This window comes from Triturus cristatus, chromosome 4_1 (assembly GCF_964204655.1).
Source record: "Triturus cristatus chromosome 4_1, aTriCri1.1, whole genome shotgun sequence".
NCBI lineage: Eukaryota > Metazoa > Chordata > Amphibia > Caudata > Salamandridae > Triturus > Triturus cristatus.
The window spans coordinates 1,120,979,954-1,121,001,257 of record NC_140585.1 but is presented as its reverse complement, the minus strand read 5'-3'; the positions used below and the strand labels follow the sequence as shown (position 1 = coordinate 1,121,001,257).

At 47.1% G+C, this 21,304-nt stretch overlaps 1 protein-coding gene across 2 annotated transcripts in view; it reads right to left on the bottom strand.

Moving 5' to 3' along the window:
* Positions 1-21,304, bottom strand: part of ING3 (inhibitor of growth family member 3) — a 248,013-nt gene that overhangs the window by 25,211 nt on the left and 201,498 nt on the right. For both annotated transcript variants that reach the window (XM_085654156.1, XM_085654155.1), the window contains exon 9: positions 16,252-16,445. In XM_085654156.1, the coding sequence (XP_085510282.1) occupies positions 16,252-16,445 (194 nt within the window). The remainder of the gene's footprint in view (positions 1-16,251; positions 16,446-21,304) is intronic.

Below are 21,304 nucleotides of genomic sequence, written 5' to 3'. Positions count from 1 at the left end.
ATACTGTTGATTCGACTGATAGCCGCCCCGATATGTAGAGAATCCTCGCCCTCTGGCTCCTCCGAAAGGTATACGTCTATATTGCAGAGCACCTAAAGACTTTGCGGTGTCCGTGTAATTTTTAATTGCTAAAAGAGCATCATCAATATGTTTCCCGAACAGTGAATCACCATCGTACGCCATGTCCAGGATCTTCATCTGAACCTCTGGTCTGAAAGTAGTCACTTAAAACCAACCCTGGCACCGAAGAACTGCTGCCCCAGCCTATTGCCGAAGGCTCGTGTTGGCAATGTCCAACGCACAATCAATTGTCTCGGATCGCAGCTCGCTCACCCTCTAATAAAATCTTTCTGGCCTCCTCTCTTTGTGCCTCCGGGATAAGATCTACCAATCCCGCTATATCATACCACATTTGACGGTTATAACGGCCAATGATTGCCAAGGCATTAGCAGCTCTAAATGTTGCCGCTGCCATAGAAGAGAATTTCTTCCCCATAAGGTCCATGCGACGTCCCTCTTTGTCTGGAGGAGTGGTAATAGGTGTTGCAGGGCTTTTCAAACGCCTCTGTGCAGCCTGAGATCTGACCGAATCTGGCCTCGGGTGTCCTACGAGGCAAGATGGACTGTTCTCTGGAGCACAGTATTTTTTCTCTATACGAGGTAGCACCGCCGGTATGGATGCTGGCGTCTTCATGATTTTCACACCCTCCTGCCAGATGTAATCGATGATAGGAATAGAGCGTATGATTTTTCTAGTATCTTCCTTAAAATCAGCCAAAAAACTGTTTGTTTGACAGTAATAGGGAGCTGGAACCTGGTGGCCGCTCACTGCATCAAATTATGAAATCCTCCAATGTCTTCAGGAGGAGAATCAGAGGGTAAGTGCTGAGGCAGAGATGGTGTTTCGATTATATAATCGTGACAAGGATCTGGTGCATTCGCCTGTTTAGGCAATTCGCCTTCCTCAACTCCTCCATCCGAGGAGGAAGTGTCTTGGTGTCCAGTGTCAGGTGGACCTTGTGCATGACCTGGTGTACTAGGTAGAGTAGGCTCTGGAACAGGAACCTCTACTTGCGGAAGTGGGTTTCGGAATTTGGTGAGGAGGAAATCTGAAGATAATCCGGCAACATAGCCTGTAGGTCTTGAATAAGTGCTGGAGGAAGATGAGCCATTTCTCTATGACGTGATTCCTGCCTGTGATGGAACTGATAGGTATGACGTGGAGCCATCTATTGTTCATGATAATAATGCTCTTCCTGGTAATTATCGTCATAATCAGTGTCTTGGCATTTAACGTGGAGCTCAGATGGATTGTGATCTCGGTGCCGATCTTGGCCCGAAGGCAGAGGTGGGACTGGAGCCTTTTTCTTGGGCATATTTTGGGGCAGGGGAGTATCATTACTCACGGGACACTGACCCTGCGGAATTTCTTCTTCCATGTTGGAATCGGCTTCGGACACGGAGTTGTGTTCCTCTTCTTCCTCGGCTCCTTGTGCATCGAAGACCTTGTGGTCAGATTCTTCTCCGAAGAGATCCGGAGCGTAGCCCCTATAATGCTGGTGCATTTCGTGGCGTCGAGCCCGGCGGTCAAAGAGCGTCTTTTTGGATCTAAAAGATCAGCATACGTCGCAGTCTTGTTTGTCGTGTCCCGGGAACAGACACAAGTTGCACACTTTGTGCAAGTCAGTGCGCAGGACAGAATGTAAATAGAGTCCGTTCCATCGACTGCAAGCTGGACTGACACAGCTAGACCCAAGGGTCTTCGACGAAGCTTCCGATCGAAGATTTGAGTCAATATGATACGCAGAGAATGGGTAACGCGATCGAACAACAATACCGCCAGGGTAGTGGATTGCACACCAAGGGGAACCCTAAAAACTGTCGAACCAGAGCACTGCAATTCATGTCCGAAACCCGATGGCGGAAAAAACAAAAAAAACAATGGAGTCGATGCCCATGCGCACTATCACCGAAAGGAGGAGTCACCTACCTCGTGATGGAAAGACTTCTTCGAAGAAAAACAACTTGCAAGCATCCAGACCCACTATTAGATGGCAGGAGTTAGCAAAGCATGTGATCTACAGCTCACATGCCTCGAACACACGTCTGTTACCAATGTCAGATTAGTACAAAGTCTCAAGTCACTGAAGTACCAATATTAGTTCAGGACCTAACTGATTGGGATTTAGTTCAACTTGATAGACACAGCAGAAGGGCCAAGTTCACTTCAGAATCCAAAGTGTATGTAAACTATATTGGTCCCCTATCTCTTGATCTACCATTCACTGGCAGTTTTCTAGTGGAAAGGATATTTAAAGGAACAGGGGGTACTTAATAGCGTTGCTGGTTTCATCAGTTCCCACTGGAAACTGAATTTAAAATTAAGGCTGAAGAACAAATGAAACAAATTATTAATAAAATAATATTATCGGTCCATAGATTTGGGATATCCTTAGGGGGTGTGAAGGGAGACTGCCCCCAATCCTTCAAGGACTCGTCTGTGGGGAGACGAGCACCATACAGATGTGTGGTGCGGCAAGCATAGTGCAGTCTCACCCTCTCAGATAGGTGACCTACAGCTCCACAGCCCACAGAAATATCTTGTGTCATCCTTCTCCTAGGCAGCTGGGCTAGAAGGATCTCATATCTCCAGAGCAACCTCAGTCAGCAGATATCCTCCATAACTCTCCAAAGAGCTGTGCTTTGTGCAGGACTTCCTGAAAGCAGGCGGACTTGACTAATCAGTATGGAGCAACCCAGCAGATATTTCACTCTTAAGCAGATGTACTTTTCTACACTGGTGCGGAGGCCTCTTTTTCCAGATGATATGCCGAGTATTCACCAAGAAAGGCATTTCTTTTTCTCCTCTGAAGGACAACTCTGGAAGCCAGAGCCAATCAGAGGGCCCCTATTTCAGCTCTTTCAGCAAAGAAGTGAATCTTCACATTGATGTCCTGCTTTCTTGGGGTCTGAAACTCAGTCACAGGTCAGAGCAGTTTAGGTCAGTCCAGGAGATTTGTGGACTGCAGTTTAGACAGAGCTCTATTTCGGTCTGTCCTGCATGGGGAACGTGCGACAACACAAGAGGCTGGCTGGGTAGACTTAGGCTGGGGAGAACCTACACTGAACAAAGCAATATGCTGGCGACCTCTCTCCATTTCCCATGTTTAAAGGAGTGGGACCTATCTAGGTTTTAGGCAAGCAAGTATATTCAATATAGAGAAAGTTAGTCTTCTCAAAAGATGATTACTACTTTGTGCAGCATGCAATTAGATCTAAATGGACCCCGCCATTCAACACCACACACACTTTTAGTACAAGTTCCCACTTGATGAAATCAAGGGGACCAATTATTGGAACCGGACAGACATGTGGCAAGGAAGTGTGTGATAAAATGGGGTTCCGTTGCAGTACTCCCCTCCCTCCACACACACATTTTGCCTGGCTTTTGATGCAGCTTTGATTGTAGAGTACTAGGTCCCTGTTGTCCAGGTTCCCAGTACCAGTGTTCTTTCCTTAAAACCCTGCCCGCCACCCCATGTAAGCCTAGAGTAAGTGGTACCCTGGGTACCTAGGGCCTGGAGGCTGAAGAGGGTCCACTGGGACCATGCAACTGCCCCTGCAGCTTGCATGCCCCTGTGAGGTGAAAAAAATTAGCAAGTCGACATGGCACATTGCCTGTGTGCCATGCCAGCTAGCACTGCCTAATAAATAGGTAAGTCACACCTTTAGCAGGGCTTAGCAGCCTTAACGCTGGGTGCACTATATGCCAGGTGTGGGTACATCTGCATGAGCAGACATGCCCCTACAGTATTAGGGCCGATTCATTAATGTTGTAAGTGCCAGGGAAGCCACAAAGGGGAACTTGTTCCACAGCACCATGAAAGCTTCACTGAACACAGGAGTGTTTGGCCACAAACCGCTCCTTGTAATAAACTCACACTGATGTCAGTGTGAGATTTATTAAACCATGTACTCACAGGGCACCTCAAAGGCGCCCCCTGAAAACCAACCAACCCTGGTGTGGTCTGTAAGCGGCTGTAGGCAGCCAGCCACCACTAGACAGGTTTCTGGACCCCTGAGTGGAGAGCCCCTGATCTCTGGGACCAGAAACATTGCACATCCTGGGCAGAGGCATCACACATCTTCCCACAGGATGGGCCAGTGCTCGAATGGGGAAGCTTCAAAGGCCTGCTACCTTTGTAATGTGACCCCCCAGCCTCTGCTACTAGCAGCAGATGGCAGCCCCCAGTTTACACCTCCACTTTGGGCGGGAAAATATACAGGAACACTTACAAGAATAGGAGGTGTACCCACATCGGCCAACTCCACCACTAAGGTGGGAGGGGCGAGGTGAAGCACTTTTTTCAGTCCCCACACTCTTGAAGATTGGGGGGGACCCCTCCAATCAAGGATAGGCCTATGCCCCATCCCACAGGAGGGTGGCATAATAGAGGGTGTAGTCCTCCCTGGTAAGGTGCCCATTGGCCCTACCTGCTACTCCCCTAAATCTAGTATTTAGATGGCTCCCACAGACCTGGAACTCAGATCTGCGATGACCTAAGACAAAAGAAGACAACCCAGCAGAGAAGGCTGAAGACGACGACTGCCTTGGCCTCAGCCCTACCAGTCTGTCTCCAGCTTCTGCGAACCTGCAAACTGTCTTTCAGCCAGCGGCCTCTGAAACCCTGGGACGAGTGCTGCTTTCGAAAAAGACTCCAATCTCCCGTGGGCAGCAGACCTGTCCAAAAGAAAACTACACCAAGGGTTCCGGATCCAGCTGGAACCACGATCCCTGCCCACTATGCATTCGACTCCCATAGCCCGAGTCTAAGTGGCTCACCTGTGTAGTGAAGTCTCCCTAGTGATCTAAACCTTGTGTACAGCGTTGTCTGACATCTCCTGATGAACAAGTTACTTACCTTCGGTAACGATGTATCTGTAAGAAACATTAGTTAGTTAGATTCCTCTCCTTAGAATATCCCCAGGCGTCAGGCTGGATCCGGAAACATTTTTGTAGCAATACCCCTTGCGTGTCGCTAGGCGTCGTCTGCGGCTCCACGTCCGTTGTTGGCGACGTGCGCCGGAATGACGGAGTACTTAGACGCCGCCCTCGCGCGCTGACGTCAGTTCTTGTACATAGCTTTCCGCGCCAGGAACGCAGAGCCATGCAACAGACCGACACTGGTGCCAAAAAGTCTAGGGCCCTGAACAGGAGGACCTTAACCCTAGATGTCGGTTCGCAGAGCGGGGAGGATGGGTGGGTCGGTGAGGAATCTAACTAACTAATGTTTCTTACAGATACATCGTTACCGAAGGTAAGTAACTTGTTCATCTGAAAGAAACACGTTAGTTAGATTCCTCACCTTAGAATAGATACCCCAGCAATACCAACCCCGGTGGAGGGTCTGCGAACCAAGATCACACCAGAAAGTCCTGGAGATCAGAACGGCCAAAGAAGCCATCTCTCCGGACTTGGCTGTCCAGGCAATAGTGCTTAGCGAACGTGTGCAGTGAGGCCCACGTCGCCGCCTGACAGATGTCCTGCAAGGGAACTCTCCGTCCCAGGGCAGTAGTCCCCGCTGTGGCCCGGGTGGAATGGGCTCTCAGCCCAACAGGAGGGTCCTTTTTCGCCAAAGAGTAACAAACCTTTATACACAAGACGACCCACCGTGAGATGGTCCGCTTGTGTACAGCCCTCCCCTTCTTAGCACCTACGTATCCAACAAAAAGTTGGTCGTCCACCCGGAACGGTCTGGTGCGGTCCAAATAAAAGGACAGCGCACGTTTGGGGTCCAGACGGTGGAGCCTCTCTTCCTCTTTCGAAGGATGCGGAGGCGGAAAGAAGGTGGGCAATGTGACCGTTTGCCCGATGTGAAAGGGGGTCACCACTTTCGGAAGAAAAGAAGGACGAGTCCGGAGGACTACCTTGTCCGGATGAACAGAAAGAAAGGGAGGCTTAGATGACAGAGCCTGGAGCTCACTCACCCGTCTAGCCGAGTTGATCGCTACCAGGAAAGCAGTCTTAAGAGTCAGAAGACGAAGGGGACAATTGTGAAGAGGCTCAAAGGGAGTGCACATCAGAAAGGTCAAGACAAGATTCAAATCCCACTGAGGCATTACGAAGGGGACAGGAGGAAACATGTGAGTAATGCCCTTAAGGAAACGCGAAACAGGGGACTTTAAAAGAGAAGGCTGATCAGGAAGCCGTAAGAAAGCAAAGATTGCAGAAAGATAACCTTTCAAGGTGCCCAGAGCAGAGCCCTGCTGGGCCAAAGAAAGAAGAAAGAGTAGAACCTCAGAAAGAGGGGCGGAAAGGGGATCCACAGCCTTTGCTGTGCACCATGCCACAAATTTGTTCCACCTGCAGGCGTATACCGATTTTGTGGCGGGACGCCTGGCTGCCAGAATCACATCACAGACTTCAGGAGGCAAGTCAAATGGCATCAACTGTCGCCGCTCAATCTCCACGCATGGAGGTGGAGACTGGACAGGTTCGGGTGGAGGACCGTCCCCTGCTGCTGCGACAGAAGGTCCTCCTGAAGAGGCAGTCGTACCGGAGGATCGATTGACATACTGAGTAGCTCGGGATACCAGTACCTTTGTGCCCAATCCGGAGCCGCTAAGATGACTTGGGCCCGGTCGCGCCAGAACTTCTTCAGCACTCTGGGCAGAAGTGGTATAGGCGGAAAGGCGTACAACAGACCGCAACTCCACTCGCGACGAAAAGAGTCTCCGAGCGAGTGCCGCCTTGGAAATTCCAACGAGCAGAACTGCTGACATTGCGCGTTCTCTTCGGTGGCGAATAGATCTAACCAAAGCTCTCCCCACTGCAGAAAGAGACCTTGCGCCACCTTGGAGTTCAGACGCCATTCGTGATCCATCACGCACCGGCGGCTGAGTTCGTCTGCTCTGGCGTTCAGAGAGCCCACCAGATGATGAACCACCAGGATGATGCCCTGATGTTCCAGCCATGTCCAGAGGCGCAGAGCCTCCTGACAAAGGGTCCACGACCCCACCCCGCCCTGTTTGTTGCAATACCACATGGCGGTGGTGTTGTCCGTGAACACCTGCACGACACTTCTCCAGACAGTGCAAGCCGGATCGCTCTCCGCTCCAACAAGTTGATATGGAGTTGAGACTCCGCCAGAGACCAGAGGCCTCTGATCTCTGCCTCTCCCATATGGCCCCCCCATCCCAGGAGGGACGCGTCCGTCACTACTACGTGCTCCGGTTGGGGTAGGGAGAGGCATCTGCCCCTGACCCAATCGTGGTCCGTGAGCCACCACTGCAACTGTTTCGCAGTGCCCTCCGAGATCAAGACATGGTCGGACAGGTTGCCTCGATGCTGGGCCCACTGAAACTTCAGGTCCAACTGCAGAGCCCGCATTCGCCACCTGGCGTAATGCACCAACAGGATGCAGGAGGCCATCAGCCCCAGAAGCCGCAGCACCAACCTGACCGAAACCCAGGATAGAGGCCGAAAGATGGGAATCCGAGCCTGAATATCCCGGACCCGCTGTTCCGGAGGATAAGCCCGGAACTGCGCCGAATCGAGAACCGCTCCGATGAAGAGGAGCGTCTGGGAGGGTCTCAGATGTGACTTCGGCACGTTGATGGAGAACCCCAGCAAATGCAGGAGGTCGGCCGTAGTCTGGGGTGGTGGAGTGAGCTAAAGAATGATGGATTAAACCCAGATCAGTTGACTGGGGGCGAGTGTTTGATTTGCTCAAACGCTCCGTCCATCATCCCCTTTGGTATCAGTCCTAACCCACAAAGCTTGGCCCCAGGAACAGATCCACTTACCTAAAAGTAGTGTGGCTCCAGGCACCCCCAGTCTCAATTGAAAAGCATTGGGCCAAACTCTGACTTTGACCTCTGCACCCAGCCGCCCCAGTGCCGCCAGTGGTGCAGTTTCGGTACTCAACTGACCCTTGCTCCTTGCTGACCTTTGGGCCTGAAGACTGGATTTGTAAGTGTAGTACTTTACCTGTTAAAACAGCATTATTGTTTCCATATAGGATAACATTGAACTGCTTCAAAAATATTGTGTTAACTTTTTAAAGTGAAAAGTATTTTATTTAAAAACGTACTTACCTTATTGTGAAGATTTTAGTCTTAAAATAAAATACAAAACAAGTATATTATCGGCGGACGGCGACAGTTGCCGGACGGGACGTCCATGCTGGTGCTGCTTGCCGGCTCCGATCCTCGGAGACTCAGAGGCTGATTGGGAGAGCTAGGGTCCGAGGATTCCCTTCGTTTCCGGCAACACCTGCGGTGCCTTGGCTGTGAGGGGCCTATAGGCCTGCTGACAACTGTATGGGCTGAACGGGCGGGGAGCCCTCTCCTGCATTCCTCCGGGCCGGGGGGCAGTGGAGACGGGGGTCGAGCTGCCGCCTGCACAGTGTGCCGGCTCTACGACTTTGCAGGAATAGCGAAGAGAAAAGCAAAGGGCAAAGCTCATTCATAGACCTGGGGGTAACCGGGCGTCACTGAGGGTGCACTGTCTTGCGAAGAGCTGTCTGCCCCGGGCCCACGCCATCTGCCCGGAGAACAGGCGAAACCTGCTGACCTTCCCCTTCCTGGTCCTCCCCTCCCTTGAAGCCTGCATAGTCGGCGCTTTCCCATCGCTGTGGTACAGCTTTAGTGTTTGCGGCAAACCAATGCACAGACGTTCAATTTCAGGCTCTGTGCCAGCGGAGCCGCGATGAGGCCTAAGGGCAGTGCAGCGGTGCAGACTAAAAAACTTGATAAGTATGCGGTCCCAAAACACACTCCCACAGAGGATGCAGCCCAGGGTGGAGACACTGCAGAAAATGAACCCTCTCTCACTTCCATCATGGCGGCCATTCAGGTGCTGGGTGCCACACTCGAGACTAAAATAGACAGTCTCCATCGAAATGAACCTGATGAGGGCAGATATGAATAAAACTACAGAAAGAGTCAAAATAAACTAAACGAATGTTCATGACCTTCAGACCTCCACGAAGAAACTTGAAGAGCAGGTACAACAGTTAATACACCAGCACCGTCAGATGGCACTCAAGATTGAGGACCAGGAAGGGAGAGCCCGCTGAAACATCATCAGGGTAGTACGAGTCCCAGAGGGGCTGGAAGGGCCAAGTGTGGACCTCTTCCTGGAGGACCTAATCCTGAACCACCTTAAACCGAAGCGGCTCTCCTCCCTATTCACAATTGAACAGCGACAATCCCCAAGCCCAAGCCAGGAGCTGCACCCAGGACTATAATTGCTAAAATACTCAACTATAGAGACCGTGACGCGATCCTACAGGCAGCCCGAACACAAGGAGATCTACAATACGAAAATGCGACAGTGCGATTCTTTCCTGACTTCACACTTAGGGTCCAGCAGGAACGGCGTTCCTTCGACGGGGTCAAGAGGGAGCTTAGAGAAAGAGGAATACAATACATGATGTTTTTCCCTGCAAAGCTCAAAGTCCTGGCAGATGGCAAGTCCCTTTTCTTCACAGCCCCATCGGAGGTGCAGGATTGATTAGACAGGGTGGCCACCCGGAAGTCAACGGCGGCTGCCAGTGACAAATGGGACGCCTGCGTCCCCTCGCTGGGCTCGACGGATGGCAAGTCAGACGCCGACAAACTGAGTCAGCGCTCCTGGAGATCAAGGTCTAGTAGCCCAGGGTTACTAAGATCTCAAAGAGACTGATAGTTCTGAACTCTACCCTGGTGACCCAGCGGACCCACCTCAACGGACAGTAATGTAGATCCTTCTTTGCAGGGGGTGGGTGGGAGAGGATTAATGAGACGTGGGGTGGACTTCTTTGGTAACTGTTCGCTGTTTCCCTCAAGTCTTTTCTAGGGGTGGGGGCACTCCTCAGGCTACCAGAGTCGGTGCTAGCCCTTTCTTTCCCCCACTTATTGCTTGGCACTGTTCTTTGGGCGATAGGCACTCTGCTTGTTGGGGATGTGGGTAGTTACCTACCTGGCAGGGAGGGGGGGGCGGTTTTGGGTTATGCAAGTAATTCTTTTGCATAGTGTATTTTCTTTTTGTTACAGGGGGAGGGGGGAGGATTTGAGGGTGGATTTATGGTCAAGCAGGAAATGTCATTGCCTGTTCAGGTTGTGTCACATGTTGCGCGGGCATACTACTGCCCTGTTTTCTACAGTGAATATGAGGTGGGATAAGAGCTTAAAACTTCTCAGTTGGAACGTCAATCGGCTTGGGGACAAGGCGAAAAGATGCATAGTGCATCAAGCGTCATGCCCCTGATGTCGCACTGCTCCAAGAAACGCATCTAATTGGTAACTCTTGTAAGGCCCTAAACAGGTGGGGCTACACAATGGTGGCACACGCTGGCTTCACTTCTGGTTCACGTGGGGTGGGCATCCTGACTAGGCGTACATTCCCGCTCAGCATCCATCAAACATGGGCAGATCCACTCAGGCGCCTCGTGGGGATCTCAGGGCAATGGGAGGGGCAAACTCTTACTCTCCTAGCGGTATACATCCCACCAGGTCTTCAGACACAATCATACAAAGATTTGGGGACGTTCCTTCTCTCCCTTCCCGAAGGACAACTCGTATTGGGTGGGGACTTCAATGCGGTGGTGTCGGGAGATCGTGATCGGCATCCACCCAGAGTCATTAATGCGGGACACAACTGGCTTTCCAACTTTGCGGAGGCTTTCAGCCTCACCGACCTCTGGGGAATGCAACAACCAGACCTTAAACAGTATACTTTCCTCTCGGGGTCCCACCACACGTTCTCCAGAATAGATTACATTCTTATGCCCGTACAACACAACACTACCATTCAGGAAATCAGGCACCTAGCGAGAGGTATCTCCGATCATTCTCCCCTGTGGACACACCTCACACTAGGTGACAAAAGGGTGGGGTGCACAGCGCCTATCAACCCATGGTACCTCCGCATTCCGGAAATTCGAACAGCACTCACCCAGAATATTGATCACTATTTTCAAGAGAACGACGGCTCAGTGCACTCTCCCTCTACCCTATGGGAAGCGTTTAAAACAGTGATTAGGGGTCACGCTCTCAGCCATTGCTGGACTGCGTAAAGAAAACGCTAAGCAGATAGTGACGTGTGAACACTACCTTCTTCGCCTCGAGGAAGCAGCAAAAGACGGTGGCGACCAAGCCACCTCCATAGAATGCAGCTCAAGGAAGCCGAATACAGAGTGCTAGCGACGGATGCTGCCAAAACGTTAGCAAGGAACTGGGACTGGGACAGTCGCTTGTACGACCAGGGAGACAAAGCAGGCAAACTTATTGCCTGGTTGGACAAAAAAGAAAGGGCAAATAGATTAGTACCGGAACTTACGAGTGGTTCAGGCGCCAAACTCGCAGATCCGCATATCGTACGCGAGTTCGCCATCCATTTTGCACACGTATACCGGAGCTCCACAGCTCTCCTAGCAGACATCCAATTACCCACTCTCTCAGACTCTGAGATTAAGGTGTTGGAGAGCCCATTTACAACTGATGATAGCCACGGCAATTAGAGCTTTGAAACCAGGAAATGCGCTGGGCTCTAATGGTCTGTCCATTGAGTTGTATAAACTCAGACCTGATAAATTGCGCCCCCCCCCCCCCCCCTCTTAAGGAGCATGTTCGAGGATAGTAAAGAAATGGGCAAGCTCCCGCGGGACCAACGTATCGCCACAATGATGGCTATACCCAAAGAAGGGAAACCGAAACACGAATGCGCTTCCTATAGACCCATCTCCTTGCTGAACGCCAAGCCCAAAATCCTTGCGAAACTGCTGGCAATCCTGCTGCAGAAGGTCATAGGTAAATTAGTCCATCCAAACCAATCGGGCTTTATGCCACACCGAAACACCGCACTTATTCTTCGCAGGCTTCACCGTGTGTTGGGGCGACGCATCACTATCCTGGAGGACGCCATTGTGGTTTCATTGGACGCTACGATTGCCTTTGACACTCTTGAATGGGCATATCTAATGGCAGTCCTGCAAAAGCTGGGCTTTGGGCCAATTTCAACCGTCTTTGCACTCGAAAGGGGGACTAGGCAGGGGTGTCCTCTCTCACCACTACTTTTTGCACTCTCCCTCAAGCCACTGGCAGCCTGGATACGGCGAGACCCTTCCATTAGGGGACTCAGGTGGGCAGCGGAATGGGAAGACCGAATCTAATTGTACGCAGACGACATCCTCATATACGTGGCTTCCCCTAGGAAGTCACTGAGAGTGGTCCTAGATATTTTTACAAGTTTCGGTAGAAACTCTGGTTATAGAATTAACTGGAGCAAATCGCTGCTAGACGTCCTACACGGCGACCCACCCATGGTCACGACTGACTGCCCAATCCAAACGGTAACTGACGGATTCAAATACTTCGGTATGTTTCGTCTCCGCTGATGCCAAGCTCCACTATGAACGCAACCTCCTCCTACCTTTACAGAGGTTCAGACGGGACACCGATGCCTGGAAAACGCTTCCATTAACGTTGTTGGTTCGGGCAGCCCTCTTTAAAATGATGACGCTGCCTCGTTTCCTCTACGCCCTCCAGAATTTCCCAGACCCAGTCCCCTAAAGATTTTTCAAAGAGGTCGAATCTATCCAAAGAGACCTTCTCTGGGGTGGTACTCTGCGTATATCACTTCCAAAATTAACACTTGGCAGGTACGATGGAGGCATAGCTCTTCCAGATATTAAAAAATATTATTGGACAGCACACTTCTCAGCCATAAACCAGTGCTTATATCGTGGTGGTGAAGAACCCGGATACCAGATGGACAGGTGGATACTCCCGGGTGGTAACTATACAAGGGCACTCTATTCCAGGCCAAACAAATTCCCCCGGACAGGCCCCACCCAGCTCTCAGTGCAAGTCTGGCATACAGTAAACCGCACTCTCGGGTGGGAGAAACGACTCACACTTGCCACCCCGCTTTGGGACTCTGAATCCCTGGGCACGCTGGGTCGCACTAAGGGATTTGACAAGTGGGACATTATTTGAATTTCACAAATAGGTGATCTCTGGGGACACAACGGAATGACCACATTTGCTTCACTACAACAGACACACGAATTAGCTGCATCCGAATATTTCAGATACATGCAAGTTAGACATTCCCTTCTGGCTAACATCCTGGCTGGGTCTCAACTGCCAGAATCATCCCCGCTCGAGGACAGACTGCTGGACGGGCATCTCTCCGAAAAAGCCATCTCACTCACATACAAAAAATTAATCCATAACATCCCAGATCCTCTTTCAGCATTGAAAGACAAGTGGGGGCGGGACGGCTTGGAATTGGACGAGGAGGAATGGCAGGAAGCTCTCTCCTCGCAGAGGGAGGTTACCATCTCAGCAAAATTTAGACTGGTCCAATTAAAAATGTTGCACAGAGTATCTTTCGGGTCCTAAAATGGGCAGGAGTAAGGAGGGGCTGTGTAGAAGAAATTGTGGCCTAGAGGGATCCTTTATGCATATTATCTGGAAATGTCCTCTAATTTACACCTATTGGAAGGAGGTGCATAAATGTATGAGTGACGTATGGGGAGTTGAACTACGGCTCGAAGCCAAAAGGTGTCTTCTTAATGTATGGGAGCCCACTGACCTCAGCACTAAAGGCAAACTCTGGGTAACGCTCGGCCAGATGGTAGCTAAGCGGAATATCGCTCGCCTGTGGGGGGCACCGACACTCACTGCATGAAAAAGTGACATGGACTGGTGTATGGTACGGGAAAAAACTGTCTATGTGTCATGTGGCTGTCCCCGGAAGTAGATAGCGCTATGGACAAGATAGAATGCTTATCGTGGCAACATATGTGAACCCCCCCCTATGTTCCCCCCACTGATGAACCCCTGACTCCATGATAAACAATGCTGTTATCCTGAAGGTTCTTCCTCATTGTCCTGATGTAAGTTATGACCTACATTTTGATAAATGTGATGCACCTGTACTAAGATCCACTGTATGCTTTGACCATTCCAAAGGTATTGTTTAATAAAAAGATTTTTTTTTAAAAGTATATTTTTCTGTGTGTCCATGATTAGTCAATGTTGTGCAGTAACTGTCTTACACGCCTCTGTGTTAGGCCTAAGGCTGTTCGCCCACACTACCACTAATAGAGCACTTTGGGTTTTACATTGAGCCCTGTACACTTTTGGGGATCCCTTGGCCTCTGTGCATGGTATAACTACCTAGTGGGCATACCATATACAGAGCCAGCTTCCTACAAAAAGCATGTAAAGAATTACAGGATGAGAATGCCTGCCCAGGATTACAAAGCCAATACAGATTTGGACTGTTACTTACCAGTAGCTATTTTTCTGCAGCATTGCAATCTTTTCCCATTGTCAGGTTGGGAATTCTTTGAACAAAAATTGTAAATTTTTTGCGTTTAATGCACTCCTAGCCACAGCTCATGCAAAGCATTGTTCAGAGGTCTCCCTCAGAGAATCTTAAAATAGCCATCTTCTCAAAATCATCCTCCCATTCCCCTTTCTGTACCCTCTCGAATCTTAATTTTTATGGAATGTACCAATTATCCCAATGCTTTTACTATGGTTGGCTATGAAGCCCTACCATACTATAGATTTTTCTACCAAACAGCAAGCACTTTCTACTCATAAAACAAGATTTGGAGTAAAACGTCAAGATTTTGTGCTGCTGGCTTGCGTATTCATACACTTCATTGGTTCCTTTCCTAGCTACAGCTTTTTGGTGTAATCAAGAGACTTGATTGCTAAGGAATTGTACTGCGCAGCTTGCACTGAAACAGAATGGGGATAGAGATAATGGAGCAGCTGGATACCATAAAGGATGTTTATCAAAATTCTTGCACATAAAGGGTGAAGTCACTGGGCCACACATTACAAAAAGGGGGGTATGGGGAGCAATTACAGAAAAAGGAAAGAAGGTCCAGTACCGATGCTCCCAAGAGTAAATGTACACACACTGAGTGGTAGCTGTTCCTAAACAAGGAGAGATTTCTACTACTATTTGGTGAGAAAGAGTGTGTCTAAAGCTAGAGTGAGTAAAAGATAAATATGAATTGGGATAGGGGATTTCCTCCTTTAGACAATGGTGCCCTCACACACCCTTGCGGGTGTCATGCTTCATCATCGGGCGTTGCTCCTCGTGGGGGTGGCGCTGCAGTCCCCCACGAGCCCTGCGAGGGGGCTCTTTATCGGAGATCTTTTTTAGGAGGTGCCGCAGTTGTGCATATGTGTCTGAGGACCTTGTGAAAAAAAAGTGTGTGAGTGACAATAAAATTACCTCGTTGGTGCCCCAATATAATTTTATTCAGGGGTCCGGAAGGTAAATTAAAATCGAAGGGACTGGAGCCTATCCTTGAAAAAAATGTGTAGGGGGGTAAATATGGTCCCAATGTTCAGTCCGTGGGTGTGATGTGGAAGTGTGATATGGACAACATGTTTCGCACATCAAATCGAGGACTGTGAAAGTGAAGTAAAAAAAAAAAACTTGAGTCTGGGAAGAACACACAGTACTCTCACCATACCCAAATGTAGGGTCAGATGTGTATGAAGCACTTAGAAAACTCTTTTTGTTCGTAGTCTCGTTTTTACCCAACCTAGTGAAGACACGAACAAAAAGACAACAGGGAGAGCAAAGTACATGACAGAGAGAATATCAATACGATCATACAAAGCACTTGCCATGTCATAATATTGAACAACAAGTCACACAAAACTACAACGTATGCTCGATGTAGCAAGCGTTGGAGTATAGAACCAAGCTGTGTTATGCGTGAAAAGAACAGTATCCATAAGAAGGATAGGAGAAATATGGGCACCATTTCTCGACTTAATTTATTTTTTGGTTATTGCCAAATTGGGATTTTTACCAAAGATTTTTCTCAAGTGTTAAACTACAGTGCTAACTGGCAATGCAAAAATCAAGACAAAAGATGATGACTCCTATTTGCATATTGGAATGTGTTCTAGGACCCTCCATGTAGGTAAATATGGTTTCTAAACCGAAATTCCCATGATATGGATTTAGTTTACTATTTATCCAAACGAGTTATCAACAGTAATTATACAGTTGTGACATCTGGAACAAAGCTGTGTATGGAGTAAACAATATTTCACAAATATACTAAGTTTGGTTTCCTTACAAGTGAGTTCCCCGATATTACTTCTGTAACTCTTTGGTAATTCAAAAAAGGGGAATTATACTGGGTTCAACTTAAACTGGACATGAGAATTAATAAGCAAATGGATACACTAAATGATTTAAACTATGATGAAAAAACTCACTTGCTTTTGCGACCACCTCTTGAATCAGTTGTAGCTGACGAAGTTAATGTCTGTGTTAATGTTGAAGCCAATGCAGACGACGAATATCCTGTAGTGTCTCTGGATAGTGAGAACTCTCTTCCGAGCTGGAAATCATTATTTTTGAAGGCTTCGTAACTAGCTTTTAAACTTGAGGTCCTTCGCCCTTCTTTCATCTATAAAATAAAACATTTTTTTTAAAAAACACAAAGGAGAGAAATTATCAGTCAAACATTCTGCACACTCATTCGCAATAGTTTACATTTATTTCCCAAGCACTCGGAGGATTCCATCTCAGATGTCCCTCCATTGAAGGCCTAATTTTCGCATATTGTTTTCTGAATAGCAGCGATTGTTTGAAAACATGATGACTGGTACTCTGAAAACGGTATGCTGAAAATGGCAGTAAAGACCGCTTGATTTGCCGGCCACCAGTCACTTTCCACTTTGGTTCATAGCAGCATCTCAGGACGTTTTTATTTTTGCACCATTAAGCCACAATGAGCTGATCTACTACACCAAAAACAATATTGATAAATCATCAAGAAATCCCATTTTGTGCATTACTTCATACATTATACTTGCCAATGGAAATTTTAGCATTGGTCTATCTCAATCCAAATCCTGGTACCTTGTATAGAAGCTGCTGTAGAGCTGTATGGCAGTAGGAGGCTGAAAACTCGTTAGGTCCTTATGCTCATTAATTTTGGTATAAACAGACACGGATATTAAAGGAAGGACTAGAAAAATAATTTCTGAATTAATTTTTGAAAAGTGAATTTAGTGTGTTGCATAAAAGACATCTTTTCTAATAAAAACTCTTTTCAATATGGATTGATCAGTCTACTTTGAAAAAACGCCAAAAGAAATAACTTGGCTAAAAAAGTAAAGCTGCCAAGCTTCCCCCTTTAATTGGTGTAATGGGCAGTAATTCTCCTGGGTGCTGGACTATTGTGTTCTGTAAAACATACCCTTTGTTCTTGCTAACACTAGTTAGGAGAGTCACGTTTTGCTCACAAAAAAGCTCAAAAACAAGAGGAAGCTTCTAGTGGGGATTGCATTGCTATCAACCTAAGCTTGAGTTGAGAGCGATACCAGATTGTAATACACAGGATGGGCAGTCCCAACTCATCAGCCAAGGGCTTTAAAGTTGCAAAAATTATTTTGCCCAATTTCCACATAAGGTGCCTAGGAAAGATGCTCTAAAAACAATTATCACCTCATAGTACTGATAGCTGGCCCATTTATTTGCAAACCAAAAGAATATAGTATACCAGCAGTTAGATAGCCTATGACCTACTTCTCTATATATTAAGACACTCCTGTTGCTTTACGAGACTTGACTAGTGTCAACATCAGAATGTATATAGAAATATCAGCAGACAAAAAGTTTCTTTGCTATATAGTTTGCAAAAATATTGCCTAGTTGGGTTTAGATTTTCTATTGTAAACTTCAGTGGGGCTATAAATTTGTAGACAATATTTTGGGTACCATATTTCGGTTCAAGGATTTTTGCTACCTTCGTGGAGCACTTGCTGAATATGAAGAACCAACTAACAAAACCCACCATGACAATCTGATGAGCATGCAAGCTTAATATGTGGACCAAAGGCAACTTCTCACATTGTAGGGTTTGAGAATTTTAGGTTCAAGTCAGAGTTTCAGGGAACGCCAACCAAGTATTTCCAAGATACTGAACCTTGAGCCAGTGTCAAGTGATATTGATCCTTTCAAGAGCTTCCAAAACAAAACTGCCCAAATCACCATCAGATGGAAGATCCAAGCCTGCCTCACCTACATTGATGCAATGCGGCTCCTAGTTAGATTAATTAGTCTCCCAACAGGACACAGTGTGTGAAGTAATAGGGGAGAAGCATATTCAAATACCCTGTAGGATCACGTATAGCAGTGTATTCACCTTGGTCTTCGGCAGATGACTAGATGCTTCCATGAGCCATATGACATTTTATCTTGCAAACAGAGCTGTTTGGCAACCCCTTCAGCCCAAAAAATACGACCTGGTCTAGCACTTTCTGATTAATTCTAAGAGGTGAGGGGATTTTGTACCATGTTGTGCTTGCATTTTCCATTTAAATTACCATCTTGCTTGTAACTGAATGTGGGAAGCCTTTAAGGCCCTACCTGAGGCTCCAATACACCTATATGTCAGGTGGAGTCCTACTCACTCCCTTTTCCCTGAATAGTCCATTTATGTACCTTGTCCTGCAACCTTTATCATTAATACCTTGTGGGACTGGCTCTTCGAAGATTTGAACCTTAACATATTTCTGGGTGTTCACCTTGGAAGAAGACACTGAACTCTTGCTTCAACAACCAATAGAACGTCCCATGCCGTAGACCGTGCCCATAGATGGCTGAACCGGTGTTAAAGTGCCATCAAATTTAGTCTGGCATTTTGAACCATTTGAATGCATGCCAATAGTTCAAATTAATCTCATCACTGTTCCACCACCAGGCAGATGTGCGTTACGGCAAAGCCCACCTTCTGAATAGTCACCACATCTCTGGAGTGAGGGCCGGACAACGAAATCTGGGAATCTACTTTGGCTCCTAAAATGCTGACCAGAAAGAGAGCTTGAGTTTGAGATTCGAAGAGAACTATAACTGAATCGTTCACATTGTGCTGCACATTGTTGAAATGACTACCCATATCCAGCCATTTGTGAAGATTATGGATACACCTGTGCTCTTTATCTGCATAAATATACAGTAACCAGAACTGAACATTCTCTCATGAACTGAAGTGAATCATTGATTGTGAAAGGCAGTGGAGGGGTTCCCATTGATCTCTTCTCCATGGCTTCCTGTCATGGAAAGAAACATCTTTTTGGTTTGATAAACTGGATGCAGACTGGTTTATAAAACTGCCCAAAGAGAATTCTATCTTCATCTGATCTAGGCTCGTTGAACCCTAAATTTTAATTAGTATCATAAACCCCAAAATATTTTGTTCAACACCGCAGCACTTACAAAATGCAACAGTCTGCCAGATCTGCCCCTCTGGCCATAACTTACTAGTTTTGACAGCATTACATTACAGTGGCTGAAAGTCTAGGAAATAAACTGAAATGCTTTTGAAGGCCTGGGCTTCCATTATACAGAAAAGTATATGTGCTAACAACTTGCATGTCAACTAAGTTTAGTCATCATTAAATTGCTTGTATCCACAAATACAAACATTGGCAAATACATCCTACAGTATACTGAAATGGAGCTTGCAAGCTTGAGATCGAGCAGGACAGAATACGTATCCTCGCACAAAGGGGTAGGGAAGCTTGTGCTATCAAGTAGTAGGGCAAAGCCCATGGTTTGAGAGCATGGCAGTGGCAATCTCGCAGCAATAGTAGCACCCTTAGGCAGCTCCCAGGATGCTGCCCTGAGCAGGAAAGAAAATGTCCAGCCCAGAGCCACAGTTGAGGGGGGACAGAGCACAAAGTGACTAGGGGATAGGAGAGAATTTGTGAGGCAGTAATAGCCCTGGTGTCCCTCAGCAGAAATCCCACGACAGTGGCAAATATAAGACTCGTTTTCCAGTTAGAACTATACCATCTTGGGATGGAACTACTAACCAGTACCGATCCTGTTCTCTCTGACAGTTGACAGCATTAGTTCAGCTCAGAGGAAAATGGACAAAAGAGCAAGTATCAAGCTGGGCTAGAAGTATCCGAGGACAGGGCCAGAATAAATGCTTTCTGTTTCAATATGGAGTTGCGCATTTGTACAAACAAATCACACCATGATGCACTGCATATCAATAGTAGAACTACTCTGCAGGAAGACTTCATTCACAGAGGAACAGGAAACAAGTGTGGAAGGAGACAGCAATAGAGACTACTTATGTGCCAAGGGCCCCTTATGAACAAGCATCAGTCTAAGTTTCCATAGTGGTTGTACCATCAAATCTCTAAATCTAAAAAACAGAGCCAGAGGAGACGTCTTCTCCATTGGAAAGATAAAACTGTGCAGTGTACCTCTATGGTAGTGCTAGCAAAACATGTTGTTCCTAATCCATAGCCCCAACTTCCTTGGTAATGAAACGAGCTATTTGGTTTTCCATCCATGCGCATATGACTTTGGCAAAAACTGCTCTTTACGCTAAACCTCAACATAACCTTAACAACAAACATTAAATAACATATCAAAATAAATCCTTTATCTGCCAAGTGAACAGATCAAGTCTCACACCTGCCATTAAAATCTATGGTGCTTCAGGCAATTTCCATGTCAATGGACATATAGGTGTGAGGGAGAAATTCACAAAACTCCTCTGGTGGTGGAGGGGATGGGAGGAGCAGAAACTCACTCATTTTGCTCACACATTGCAAATCAACAGGGCTATTAGCCTACACCCACAAACCCAAGCACTAACCAAAGGTGACAGAAAGCAACCAAATGTTGATTTCGTACATAAAATAAACAAATACATCTGTTAGTTTGGTTTCTTACATCAAATGCAACTATTGTGGCAAAGCCATGCATTTTTTAAGCAGAAAACAAATTATTTTCTGTAAGATCCACACAAAGGAAAAGCTACACCTGTTGCAAAGACAGGGTGGGTGTCCCGTATGGAATGGTACACAAAAAGGTTTCTTAAAAACACAATGCTACATTGTTTCACCAAAAAAACAAAAGATGACTCTGGTCTGTTCTCCTTAAGGACTTACGGAGTGCAAAAGTACACACATCTTCCTCAGTAACTGGTGCCTCAAAATGACGTTTCAAATCAGCTTGCTAATTTTAGCCATTAAATTACTGCCCTTTAAATCTCCAAATCTCATTTATTTCTCATGGGCCATGTGAGCTGTTGTGAGTTCTTTAACATCACAACTGATTCCGAGAGGACATTAAAATTAGCTACAATATATTTCTGGTCTGCCACACGACTAAACATACTATTCATATGAACACCAGAGGAATAGTAGTGTAGCAAAAGTTCAATGCTATTACCCTGCAAATTTGTCTTTAATGTTGAACTGAAAGAAGCGCATTGGAAAGCCAATCTTAATTCTCTTT